Here is a 14,235-nt window from a genome sequence, read left to right on the forward strand (position 1 = left end):
ACAGGCATTTGAAATCCACCCCTTTGTTACATTCTGAAAGCCAGAGGTTGCCACAGGACAGTTACTTAAATCAAGACAATTTCCAGGCAGGAAGAAGATGTAGAACCCTGGCATTATTCCTCTCCCTCGTTAGTTAGTAATAGCTTGATTGAGTATTGAGAGCAAGCCTAAAATGCTGCCATCAGCACCAACTACCCTTTAGATTAGCACACAGCTCCTATTCCCTTGAATGTAGTTAGGCCAGCTTAATGTCAAGGCATAAAAAAGATACTTGTTAAATAATTTCCCAGAGCTCCGGCTCAATCTTTAATTTGTTTTTATTTTTTCCCCCTCTTTCCCTCTCGTCCCTCAGTCTCATTTTTGCTTCTCCTTTTTTTTTTTCTCTTTCCTCTATGCCAAAGGGTACGCCATTAAGTCGGGCTGATTTAAGGGCCGTCAACATCAACCTCTGTGACATGTGCGTTATCCTGTCAGCCAATCAGAATAATATTGATGATACTTCGCTGCAGGACAAGGAATGCATCTTGGCGTCACTCAACATCAAATCTATGCAGTTTGATGACAGCATCGGGGTCTTGCAGGCTAATTCCCAAGGTAAGGACAGCCTGTAATACTTCTCTGCTGTGCCTACAGGGGACAGGGGCTGGCAAGAGGGATATCCTTCACTCAGTAATTCAAAGAGGCTCACATCAGCCTGCCTGGTAGTGAAACCTGCTGTGGCTGCCGCAGCTTTCAAAGGGGCATCTCCTGCCTCTTCTTGCCAGCCCAGGAAGCGGGCTTGAGACCTGAACACCCACACTCACAATAGACTGCCTTCCCGAGAATGATCCAGCTTTTGAAACACCACCCCCTCAGCCTTCCCAAACAGTGGCTTCATGACCAAGGTCACAAGCAAAATGTCAGAGCACTGAAATGATGCTGGCCAAACAGTTCCCAATGTTTCTGCCGGACACATATTTTTGCCATTGACCTGGGTTAAGCTTTGCCATTGTTAGAGCTGCACGGGGGTGTTAAGCTTTGCATTGTTACAGGATGATCAGGGGATGGTGGCCTCTGGAGAGTGAGGACTATATGGACACTCAAAGTCATTTAGCAAGAGGTGACACTTGTCAGCCCAGGAAGCGTTCTCTGTAGGAGGCACGGTGGCTTTAAATGACACATCTGCCATCTCTGCTCTGCCCCAGTCTTTCTTGTCATTTGCTCTGGGATCCTGGACAGATGGTAACAAGTAAAGATGTTGTCTAGGAGTCTCAGAGAAGCAGCACTGCTGAACCCCTGCAGCAAACAACCTCACTCATCATGGCCTTGACGGGATTGGATGGGAAGTGTGTTCTGCCAAGTAACACCTCTGTGTGGGTTTGCCATGAGCTGGAAAATCATTGTCACATGTGGTCTGCTGGATGGGTGGCATTGGGTGCCTGATGGGGACCTGAATGCCATCACCCCAAGAGTAAAGGCAGACGATGCACAGCCCATGAGAATTATAGCCACTGGGCGATGAAGCACCGTCTTGGTGGTTTGATAAAGCTCCATCCTGCAGCCTAGGCCTATGTGCCACATTATCTTTGTCAACTCAGCATCACCACTGCCTCCTCCTGAGGTCTCCTCAACATCACAGTGAAGCCAGGAACGATAGTTCCTAGAATCCCTTTACCTGCATGGCTATGGGCTGGAGTCTACCAATGAGAGAGGACTCTGGGTCTATCTAGATGGTAGGAGAGAAAAAGAAGCCTTAGTTCTTGGGAGGCAGTTACAGCCAGACCTTGAACAGATGCAAGGTTCAAAGCGACTCTCAGCAGAAACTTTGGCAACCACTGACTTTGCTACTTGAAATGGAGACTGGGGTGCGAGTTTCCCTGAGGGTCCCGAGGTTCTGCTGAAGTTCAGGAGAACTTCCCCCTTGGTGTTGCAAGTGAAATGGATAATGCTGGCCTCTTTGACTTTGCTCCTCCAGCCCTTCTCTAGGTAGTGTCAGCCTCTAGTTTTCATCTTACCTGTAGCAGAGTGGCTTCTATTCTTGACATACCCTGGTTGATACAGCCTGTAGCTTGGTTTTGGCCTCTCCACTCCACCTCCTTTGCCTTGCCCCCCAATTTAAATCTTGGTCTCCATTTGCTCGGTCATGCCTGCTGGACAGAGCAATGTGCCAAGGCCCGAAGAAAGAGCCTAAACTCTTTCCTGCCTCCTGCACGGCCTGCTCAGGGAGCTGAGATGACAAAGGATGAGAGGAAACAGTGAGCTTGTCTTCTTGTAGAAGGAAGAGGCAAGCTAGGTTTTGGTTTCTGCCTTTAGGGAGTTGATCTTCACTGTGTCGTCCCACCCATACCCCAGCGTGGGCATCACACAGGGACCATGTAGAAATGCAGACTCTCATGCCACCCAGACCTACGTGGTCAGAACCTGCATCCTAACAGCATCCCTGGGTGACTGTGTGCACTACTTTAAGGCACAAAAAATGTTCACATTCACAGCACGGGGTCCAGTGGACACATGACCCAACCCAATTAGATGCCCCTCTTCTCCTGGCAGGAACTAGCAGAGGGAATGGAAAAAAGTAGAAGCAGGGGAAGTGCTCCCTTCAGGTGGAGAAGGAACCAAATTGGGGGGCAGGTGGGAAGGAAAAGACTCCCTTTCCCCAGCATGCCAGTTTCCTCCCAATTCAGTAATCATAACTTTCAAGGTCCTAGTTTAGTATCTTGACATACAGTATAGTCACATATGCATCTGACGTCGGTGTTTCTTCCAGCTCTCTTAAACCTTTTCCCAGACTCTGAGATCCTATTTAATGGCCAAACTGGTTTAAAAAAAAATGCTTCCCCTTTCCTCTAAGATACTCACTCAATCTCAAAAGCCTTCTTAACTGTTTTTATCACATCAATAAGCAAGAAAAGTAGATCTTGGAAGGAGAGAAGGAAGAGTAAGGGAACTCATTTTTTTCTGCAATAAAGAGGGGCTCTTTTCTGTAAATAAACATACACAAACACATACACACACCCCAGAAGAGGCAGAGGATGTGCTCTATGGCTGGTGGTAGTCTTCAGAGACTCCTGGTTGGCACTGGAGTGGAGTGTACATCCCCCAGTAACCAGCAAGCATTTCATTCAACTCTTAATGAAGGACTGTTGAAGCTGTAGCCTCACTGAGTCCATATTCCCTCTCGCTTTCTTATTCTACCTGCTCCTCTCTTGTTCTTGACCTTCTAACACTTCCCTGTGGTGACACTCTGACCTTCTAAAAGCGGTGGCCCTGTGGTGGCTGTCAACGTAGGAAGTCACTCCGTGATGGGTGGGTGTTGTAAATTCACCTCTGGTAGCTCACTGTACAGCCCACTTCTCGGGTTCATCCCAATCCATGGGATCAGATGGACAAATTGAGATTCCAACTGCTCCCCCTCCTTGAGACCCCGGTGACCCACTAGAACGTCCCCTGGTCTCAGATACTTTTGTTACCTTTCATCTGGGCATTTGGCATGACCAAGCTCCAAGTGGATTGGAATTACCCTGGGTCGGGAAGATACCCTGGAGGGAAAAATGGCAACCCACTCCAGTATTCTTGCCTGGGAAATCCCATGGACAGGGGAGCCTGGTGGGCTACAGCCCATGGGATCACAGGGAATTGGACACAACTCAGCTATTGAGGTTGATTGCCACTCCCCACTTTCATCACTCTTTATTTTGTAGTCCTTATGAGATCCATTCCTTTGTTTCGCCTTGAGAGCTATGTTTCCATCTCTCCAGAACATAGCAGGTCAGAACTGTGGACCCAGGACAGATGTGTGTCCTCTGGGGCCACAGTCTTCATGCAGCCTTACGGCAAGTTGTTCTAACATGAAATGAAACAAGATGTGTCTTAACATTGAGGAGGCAGAGTCTTCCCTGGGATTTGTGTCCAGACACTTGACATTGCGTGTCACTTGCTCTCCTAGACTCACACAAGCTCTTTTTCCTCTTCTTTTTTCATATTCCCTTTTGGTGTCGCTGTTCTAGCCCACATGGTGTCAGGGCTGGCCCAGCATAGGAATTCTGGACCAGATACTTTCTGAAAAGATCTGAAATGTGATGGCTGGTTGTCAGAAACAATTACAGAGAGAGGTGGCATACTCCATGCTGGACGGTATATCCGATGTGACAGTTGGGTCTATGAGATGCAGTTTTAATATACAGCAGGCAAGACTGCAGTGACAATTATATAAAGCAGGTGAAGCCGCTTCTTGCTGGTCAGCAAACATCAGCTCAGAACCACTTTACAGCTCTTTACCAGCAACTAAGTGCCTTTATTTACAGAGCGCCTGTCACTTCCCTTTGGCTGGAGAGCTGGTGTATTATTTAGCACACATTTATCTGGGGAAAACATTTCAATTTAAATCAGCTGGTACAACAGTGACTCTTGCCAGACTCTGTCCCTGTGGTTCCAAAAGATAGGAACCGAGTCTGATCTTGCAATGGAGGGTGAGCAGAGGGAGGAAGGGTCTATTCTCAGAGAGCTGCTTGAGTCAGACCCTGAAAGGAAGGATCATGCGATTGAATTTCCCATTATGTGTTTCTTGCTGTTAAAGTAGAGGTGATTTACAAGGTTATATTAGGTTCAGGTGCACAGCATAGTGATTCAGTATTTTTATAGATTATGCACCGTTTAAAGTTATTATAAAATATTGGCTTTATTCCTTGTACTGTACAATGTATCCTTATAGCTTATTTATTTTATGCATAGTAGTTTGTGTCTGTTAATCCCTTATTCCTATCTTATCCTATTCTCTTTCCTCTCTTGACTGATAACCACTAGTCTATTCTGTATATCTCTAAGTCTGTTTCTGTTTTGTTATATACATTCACATGTTTTATTTTTTATATTCCACATGTAAGTGATAATATACTATTTTTGTCTTTGACTTATTTCACTAAGCATGATACCTTCTAGGTCAATCCATGTTGTTGCAAATGGCAGAATTAAAATTTTTTTATGGCTAATATTCGTGTGTGTGTGTGTGTGTGTGTGTGTGTGTGTGTAGGCCACATCTTCTCTATCCATTCATCTTTTGGTGAAGGCTTAGGTTGCCTCCATATCTTGACTATTGTAAATAATGCTGCTATGAACAGTGGAATTCATGCATTTTTTTGAATTACTGTTTGTTTGTTTTTTGGGGGGATGTATACCTAGGAGTGTAATTGCTATATTATGTGGTAGTTCCGTTTTTAATTTTTTGCTATTATGCAGTTATATCTAGTTATGAAATGAGCATCTATAGTTTCTTCCTGCTTAACCTTCTAGTAAGAGTAAGTTTTTTTTTTTTTTTTTTTATGCCAGAAAAGTTCTACCACCAAAACATCTGAATATAGTTTATCAACCATATTGCTCCCATAAATATATTCATACTGCTTTCTTTCTTGAAGATTGTTTTGGGAATTAAATATCTTATTTTCTTTCTACTTTTTTTTTTTTTATTAAGTTTATTAAATATTTTAAAAAAAAATCACATGCTCCCCATCCTGAACCCTCCTCCCTCCCAACCTCCCCATACCATCCCCCTGGGCCTTCCCAGCGCACCAGCCCCAAGCATCCAGCATCGTGCACTGAACCTGGACTGGCATCTCGTTTCATACATGACATTTCACATGTTTCAATGACATTCTCCCAAATCTTCCCACCCTCTCCCACAGAGTCCATAAGACTGTTCTATACATCAGTGTCTCTTTTGCTGTCTCGTACACAGGGTTATCGTTACCATCTTTCTAAATTCCATATACATGCGTTAGTATACTGTATTTATGTTTTTCCTTCTGGCTTACTTCACTCTGTATAATAGTCTCCAGTTTCATCCACCTCATTAGAACTGATTCAAATGTATTCTTTTTAATGGCTGAGTAATACTCCATTGTGTATATGTACCACAGCTTTCTTATCCATTCATCTGCTGATGGACATCTAGGTTGCTTCCATGTCCTGGCTATTATAAACAGTGCTGCGATGAACATTGGGGTACACGTGTCTCTTTCCCTTCTGGTTTCCTCAGTGTGTATGCCCAGCAGTGGGATTGCTGGATCATAAGGCAGTTCTATTTCCAGTTTTTTAAGGAATCTCCACACTGTTCTCCATAGTGGCTGCACTAATTTGCATTCCCACCAACAGTGTAAGAGGGTTCCCTTTTCTCCACACCCTCTCCAGCATTTATTATTTGTAGACTTTTGGATCGCAGCCATTCTGACTGGTGTGAAATGGTACCTCATAGTGGTTTTGATTTGCATTTCTCTGATAAAGAGTGATGTTGAACATCTTTTCAAGTGTTTGTTAGCCATCTGTATGTCTTCTTTGGAGAAATGTCTATTTAGATCTTTGGCCCATTTTTTGATTGGGTCATTTATTTTTCTGGAGTTGAGCTGTAGGAGTTGCTTGTATATTTTTGAGATTAGTTGTTTGTCGGTTGCTTCATTTGCTATTATTTTCTCCCATTCTGAAGGCTGTCTTTTCACCTTGCTAATAGTTTCCTTTGATGTGCAGAAGCTTTTAAGTTTAATTAGGTCCCATTTGTTTATTTTTGCTTTTATTTCCAATATTCTGGGAGGTGGGTCATAGAGGATCCTGCTGTGATGTATGTCAGAGAGTGTTTTGCCTATGTTCTCCTCTAGGAGTTTTATAGTTTCTGGTCTTATGTTGAGATCTTTAATCCATTTTGAGTTTATTTTTGTATATGGTGTTAGAAAGTGTTCTAGTTTCATTCTTTTACAAGTGGTTGACCAGATTTCCCAGCACCACTTGTTAAAGAGATTGTCTTTAATCCACTGTATATTCTTGCCTCCTTTGTCAAAGATAAGGTGTCCATATGTGCGTGGATTTATCTCTGGGCTTTCTATTTTGTTCCATTGATCTATATTTCTGTCTTTGTGCCAGTACCATACTGTCTTGATAACTGTGGCTTTGTAGTAGAGCCTGAAGTCAGGTAGGTTGATTCCTCCAGTTCCATTTTTCTTTCTCAAGATCGCTTTGGCTATACGAGGTTTTTTGTATTTCCATACAAATTGTGAAATTATTTGTTCTAGCTCTGTGAAGAATGCTGTTGGTAGCTTGATAGGGATTGCATTGAATCTATAAATTGCTTTGGGTAGTATACTCATTTTCACTATATTGATTCTTCCAATCCATGAACATGGTATATTTCTCCATCTATTAGTGTCCTCTTTGATTTCTTTCACCAGTGTTTTATAGTTTTCTATATATAGGTCTTTAGTTTCTTTAGGTAGATATATTCCTAAGTATTTTATTCTCTTCGTTGCAATGGTGAATGTAATTGTTTCCTTAATTTCTCTTTCTGTTTTCTCATTATTAGTGTATAGGAATGCAAGGGATTTCTGTGTGTTGATTTTATATCCTGCAACTTTACTATAATCATTGATTAGTTCTAGTAATTTTCTGGTGGAGTCTTTAGGGTTTTCTATGTAGAGGATCATGTCATCTGCAAATAGTGAGAGTTTTACTTCTTCTTTTCCAATTTGGATTCCTTTTATTTCTTTTTCTGCTCTGATTGCTGTAGCCAAAACTTCCAAAACTATGTTGAATAGTAATGGTGAAAGTGGGCACCCTTGTCTTGTTCCTGACTTTAGAGGAAATGCTTTCAATTTTTCACCATTGAGGATAATGTTTGCTGTGGGTTTGTCATATATAGCTTTTATTATGTTGAGGTATGTTCCTTCTATTCCTGCTTTCTGGAGAGTTTTTATCATAAATGGGTGTTGAATTTTGTCAAAGGCTTTCTCTGCATCTATTGAGATAATCATATGGTTTTTGTTTTTCATTTTGTTAATGTGGTGTATTACATTGATTGATTTGCAGATATTGAAGAATCCTTGCATCCCTGGGATAAAGCCCACTTGGTCATGGTGTATGATCTTTTTAATGTGTTGTTGGATTCTGATTGCTAGAATTTTGTTTAGGATTTTTGCATCTGTGTTCATCAGTGATATTGGCCTATAGTTTTCTTTTTTTGTGGCATCTTTGTCAGGTTTTGGTATTAGGGTGATGGTGGCCTCATAGAATGAGTTTGGAAGTTTACCTTCCTCTGCAATTTTCTGGAAGAGTTTGAGCAGGATAGGTGTTAGCTCTTCTCTAAATTTTTGGTAGAATTCAGCTGTGAAGCCGTCTGGACCTGGGCTTTTGTTTGCTGGAAGATTTTTGATTACAGTTTCAATTTCCATGCTTGTGATGGGTCTGTTAAGGTTTTCTATTTCTTCCTGGTCGAGTTTTGGAAAGTTGTACTTTTCTAAGAATTTGTCCATTTCTTCCTCGTTGTCCATTTTATTGGCATATAATTGTTGATAATAGTCTCTTATGATCCTTTGTATTTCTATATTGTCTGTTGTGATCTCTCCACTGTCATTTCTAATTTTATTGATTTGATTTTTCTCCCTTTGTTTCTTGATGAGTCTGGCTAATGGTTTGTCAATTTTATTTATCCTTTCAAAGAACCAGCTTTTGGCTTTGTTGATTTTTGCTATGGTCTCTTTTGTTTCTTTTGCATTTATTTCTGCTCTAATTTTTAAGATTTCTTTCCTTCTACTAACCCTGGGGTTCTTCATTTCTTCCTTTTCTAGTTGTTTGAGGTGTAGAGTTAGGTTATTTATTTGACTTTTTTCTTGTTTCTTGAGGTGTGCCTGTATTGCTATGAACTTTCCCCTTAGGACTGCTTTTACTGTGTCCCACAGGTTTTGGGTTGTTGTGTTTTCATTTTCATTCGTTTCTATGCAAATTTTGATTTCTTTTTTGATTTCTTCTGTGATTTGTTGGTTATTCAGCAGCATGTTGTTCAGCCTCCATATGTTGGAATTTTTAATAGTTTTTCTCCTGTAATTGAGATCTAATCTTACTGCATTGTGGTCAGAAAAGATGCTTGGAATGATTTCTATTTTTTTGAATTTACCAAGGCTAGCTTTATGGCCCAGGATGTGATCTATCCTGGAGAAGGTTCCATGTGCGCTTGAGAAAAAGGTGAAATTCATTGTTTTGGGATGAAATGTCCTATAGATATCAATTAGGTCTAACTGGTCTATTGTATCGTTTAAAGTTTGTGTTTCCTTATTAATTTTCTGTTTAGTTGATCTATCCATAGGTGTGAGTGGGGTATTAAAGTCTCCCACTATTATTGTGTTATTGTTAATTTCTCCTTTCATACTTGTTAGCATTTGTCTTACATACTGCGATGCTCCCGTGTTGGGTGCATATATATTTATAATTGTTATATCTTCTTCTTGGATTGATCCTTTGATCATTATGTAGTGACCTTCTTTGTCTCTTTTCACAGCCTTTGTTTTAAAGTCTATTTTATCTGATATGAGTATTGCTACTCCTGCTTTCTTTTGGTCCCTATTTGCATGGAAAATCTTTTTCCAGCCCTTCACTTTCAGTCTGTATGTGTCCCCTGTTTTGAGGTGGGTCTCCTGTAGACAACATATGTAGGGGTCTTGTTTTTGTATCCATTCAACCAGTCTTTGTCTTTTGGTTGGGGCATTCAACCCATTTACGTTTAAGGTAATTACTGATAAGTATGATCCCGTTGCCATTTACTTTATTGTTTGGGGTTCGAATTTATACACCATTTTTGTGTTTCCTGTCTAGAGAATATCCTTTAGTATTTGTTGTAGAGCTGGTTTAGTGGTGCAGAATTCTCTCAGCTTTTGCTTATCTGAGAAGCTTTTGATTTCTCCTTCATACTTGAATGAAATCCTTGCTGGGTACAATAATCTGGGCTGTAGGTTATTTTCTTTCATCATTTTAAGTATGTCTTGCCATTCCCTCCTGGCTTGAAGAGTTTCTATTGAAAGATCAGCTGTTATCCTTATGGGAATTCCCTTGTGTGTTATTTGTTGTTTTTCCCTTGCTGCTTTTAATATTTGTTCTTTGTGTTTGATCTTTGTTAATTTGAGTAATATGTGTCTTGGGGTGTTTCGCCTTGGGTTTATCCTGTTTGGGATTCTCTGGGTTTCTTGGACTTGGGTGATTATTTCCTTCCCCAGTTTAGGGAAGTTTTCAACTATTATCTCCTCAAGTATTTTCTCATGGTCTTTCTTTTTGTCTTCTTCTTCTGGAACCCCTATGATTCGAATGTTGTAGCGTTTAATATTGTCCTGGAGGTCTCTGAGATTGTCCTCATTTCTTTTAATTCGTTTTTCTTTTATTCTCTCTGATTCATTTATTTTTACCATTCTATCTTCTAATTCACTAATCCTATCTTCTGCCTCTGTTATTCTACTATTTGTTGCCTCCAGAGTGTTTTTAATTTCATTTATTGCATTATTCATTGTATATTGACTCTTTTTTATTTCTTCTAGGTCCTTGTTAAACCTTTCTTGCATCTTCTCAATCCTTGTCTCCAAGCTATTTATCTGTGATTCCATTTTAATTTCTAGATTTTGGATCAATTTCACTATCATTATTCGGAATTCTTTATCAGGTAGATTCCCTATCTCTTCCTCTTTGGTTTGGTTTGGTGGGCATTTATCCTGTTCCTTTATCTGCTGGCTATTCCTCTGTCTCTTCATCTTGTTTAAATTGCTGAGTATGGGGTGTCCTTTCTGTATTCTGGCAGTTTGTGGAGTTCTCTTTATTGTGGCTATTCCTCACTGTGTGTGGGTTTGTACAGGTGACTTGTCAAGGTTTCCTGGTTAGGGAAGCTTGTGTCAGTGTTCTGATGGGTGGAACTGTATTTCTTCTCTTTGTTCAGTCGCGCTGTGGGGAGGGAGGGAGGGATGCTGCAAGCAAATAACACTGGCGTGCGCTCGCAGTGCCTCAGCCACACTGGGTCTGCCCCCGCTCACTGCGCGTGTAGCTTCCCTGCCCACACTGCTCGGGCTCTAGGTTGTTCCGCCGGGAACAATCCGAGGCTGGCCCTGGGTTGCATGTACCTCCCAGGTCCAAGCCGCTCAGGTTCAGGCACTCGGATAGTCCTCTGAGGCGCAGACTCAGTTGGGCCTGAGTATTGTGCTCTTCCCAGGTCCGAGCAGCTCAAGTGATGAGGTGTTTGGCGAGCGCCAATGCTGCGACTTATCGCCTCCCCGCCACTCGGTTATCTGGGCGCAAAACCGGCGCACCTTCTTAGGCAGATGTTAACCGTCCAGACCCCCAAGAAGTTTTAGTTAGCAAAGAAGCCTGCTTACAGTTTTATAGATAATGTCTCTCTGGGGCTGCGATTGCCCCCTTCCGGCTCTGGCTGCCTATCACCGGAGGGGGAAGGTCTGCCGCCGGCTATCTCTGTTCAATTCTTTGTTCCGTGCGCGGGCCTGGCGGTCTTAGGTTGGGGCTGGCTTTTCGCGTAGTAGATATCCCACAGTCTGGTTTGTTAACCCAAATTATTTCGCTCAGATAGTGCTCAGGGTATTCAGGCCAGATTCTTACTCTAAGCGATGCAGCCCGCGCTGCGCCTCCCTGCCCAGCCCCCGCTTGTTAATGGCGCCTGCAGGCGTCTGCGCTGCTTCTCCACTGGGGGAGTTACCGTAGGACTCGCAATCTTCGAGTTTTAATTGTTTATTTATTTTTTCTTCCTGTTATGTTGCCCTCTGTGCTTCCAAAGCTCGGCACAGATTCGGCAGTGAGAAGGTTTCCTGGTGTTTGGAAACTTCTCTCTTTTTAAGACTCCCTTCCCGGGACGGAGCTCCGTCCCTCCCTCTTTTGTCTCTTTTTTTGTCTTTTATATTTTTTCCTACCTCCTTTCGAAGAGTTGGATTGCTTTTCTGGGTGCCTGATGTCCTCTGCCGGCATTCAGAAGTTGTTTTGTGGAATTTACTCGACGTTTAAATGCTCTTTTGATGAATTTGTGGGGGAGAAAGTGTTCTCTCTGTCCTACTCCTCCGCCATCTTCTGAAGCTCTCAAGAGTAAGTTTTAAGGGAAAGAAAGAGGAGTAAGTGAGTGGCCACTATGCATCAGGCAGTATAGCACCCAGAACACACATGAGTATTGAACAGTGCAGATCTAGAGCGGAGGCTTATTGCCTTGCTAAGCGTTTGGATTTATACAAATATGATGATTAAATCTATCTTTTAAAAAGATGATAGCAAAAATATGACCATGGTAGAGGTGGAAAGAGATGGTGGCGTGAGCTACATGAGAAGACTACTTCAGTGGACTAGAGGGGATCAGATGAGGCCCAACAGGACAGGTTAGTGATGTTAGTGGTGAAGATGACAGAAATTGAGATGGATCTGAAATAGAGGAAACAGTCGTTGAAGACTGGTTGATGGGAAGGAAGGTTGAAGACTGGTTGATGGGAAGGAAGTGTGGATGAGTAAGGATGAGGAGTTGGGAATGCATTTCAAGGTTGGCCACTGAGTAAATGTATAAGTGATTAAGCAAAGGACCCAGAAGAGGAAACAGACTTGGGAGAGAAGGTAAACATTTTGTCTTCGTTCATTTGTATTGAAATTTTCTGGATAATATCCAGCAAGAAATAAGAACATATGGTTATAAGGATAAAGTTAGATTTGAAATTATAGACTTGGGGGTCATTGGTGATAGACAATGTATAGGCCTTGAGGATGGATATTTCTCAGGGAGACAGGCAGGACAATTAAGAGAAAAGGGGTTCATATGGAACCTTGGAAACATCAATATTGAAGGGACAAACAGAGGAAGAGAACCCAATGAGAGGGCTGAGGACAAAGATTTAGGGGAACAGGAGTAGGCGGTATGAAGGTAAATGAGAAGAGAGTTGGATAAATTCCAGAGCCACCATCTAGTCTCCTTATTGTTTGCCCCTATACATGTTTTCTTGAGTAGACTCCGGGCTCTCTGAGAAACAAGGACTCTTCCTTATCTTGCTCACCTTCATGTCTCCAGTTTCTCTAAGCACAGGACCTGACACAGCGTTGGCATGCCAGAAGAATTTGCTGGGCTGAACTGATTTGAAAGGAAACAGTGATTAGCACTGTCAGATACTGCAGAAAAGTCCAACAGACAAGGGCTTGAAAATGCCAGCAGTGCATTTGACCCTCAGGAGGTTCCCGATGATCTTAGCAGGAGCAGCTGCTGTAGCTTGTCACTGGTAGAAGCCATCATTCAGGCGGCTGAAGCCTTGATGGTAGGTAAGAATTGGAGACCCTTTATTACTCTTTCAAGTGGAGAAAGGGAGAGAAATGGGATAGTTCAGAGGAGCTCAAAGAAAGGAATCCCTTTTTGTTTTTAGAAGAGGGAAAAATACGCCATAGTTGTTGCTACATAAGACTAGGGTGAAGCCCCAGAGAGGGAGAGTTTGAAGCTATAGGACAGAGTTGTTAAATGATAAAGAGGAAATCAGAGAGAAGCAGGAGAGATCAGGTGACCTTTAAAAGGGTAAGAATGACTCCTGTTTCTCTGAGTCAGAAAGCTGGATAGGGAAGATGGAGCTGGAGGAAGCTTCAGTCTGATGGCTCCTCCTTTCTTTATGAAGCAACCAGCTTGGCCTTCCTTGAGGAGTTAAGGAGTTGGACAGTTTGGATAGGGAACTGATGGTAATCAAGGGTCAGCGCAGACATCACGGGAAACACGTAAGGAGATGATTGGATTTAGAGGGGGCTTGTAGGCAGATAGGCCAAAAATGAAGCAAGAAACAAATCCCTGTGAGGTCAAAGAACAGGATTGTGAAGTAAAGGAGTGGGAGAGCCAAAGGGTGGGAGGTTTGAATAGAGAGAGGAATATGTGATGACCTCAGAGAGTGAAGTGTTCCTTGCAGAGCCAGAACAGAGCTTGGTGGTATTGCCCTGAAAACAGTTCTTCTCCACAAGGACTTTGAGCCCAAAGCAAAGATCACTTGGTCACCACCAGCACCATCGCTACCCATCACCACCACCCCTGATCACAACAATCATAGTAATTCTTATGCTTTTGGAACATTTCCTGCCATTCTGTGGTAGGTATTTTTTCAACCAAGACAATATGCATTTCTCAAAGCACCAGTTTCTAGCCTTGGCTGCACATTGTAATCACTTGAAAAATGTTAAAAAAAAAAAAAAATATCTGTGCCTGAGTTTCCCCTTAGCAATTGTGATTTAGCTGGTGGAAGGTTGTACAACCTGTGGATCAGGAGTTTCTGAAGCTCCCTGATATTTCCTGGGTGCAGCTAGGGTTGAGAACCACTGTCCAGAACCACTCCTCTGGTCAGTCCTCAGAGGAGATGTATGAAATAAGAAGGTTACCATTTTGATTGTAAAAAGGAAGAAACTGAGGCTTATAGAAGCTAAGTAATAATTTTAACCTGAATCTCCTGATTTCCTGGAAAT

The 14,235-nt window shown here is 42.2% G+C and overlaps 1 protein-coding gene across 19 annotated transcripts in view; it reads left to right on the plus strand.

The window, feature by feature from the left end:
• KCNMA1 (potassium calcium-activated channel subfamily M alpha 1) overlaps window positions 1–14,235 on the plus strand; it is a 779,939-nt gene that overhangs the window by 692,086 nt on the left and 73,618 nt on the right. For all 19 annotated transcript variants that reach the window (XR_015156775.1, XR_015156776.1, XM_086381835.1 and 16 more), the window contains one exon: window positions 402–594. Coding sequence is in view for 17 of the 19 variants with exons in the window: in XM_086381835.1 (XP_086237961.1) it covers window positions 402–594 (193 nt within the window). In the remaining 2 variants the exon portion in view is untranslated. The remainder of the gene's footprint in view (window positions 1–401; window positions 595–14,235) is intronic.

This window comes from Bos grunniens, chromosome 28 (assembly GCF_055505025.1).
Source record: "Bos grunniens cultivar Pamir isolate PY7600 chromosome 28, Bosgru_T2T1.0, whole genome shotgun sequence".
NCBI classification, from domain to species: Eukaryota; Metazoa; Chordata; class Mammalia; order Artiodactyla; family Bovidae; genus Bos; species Bos grunniens.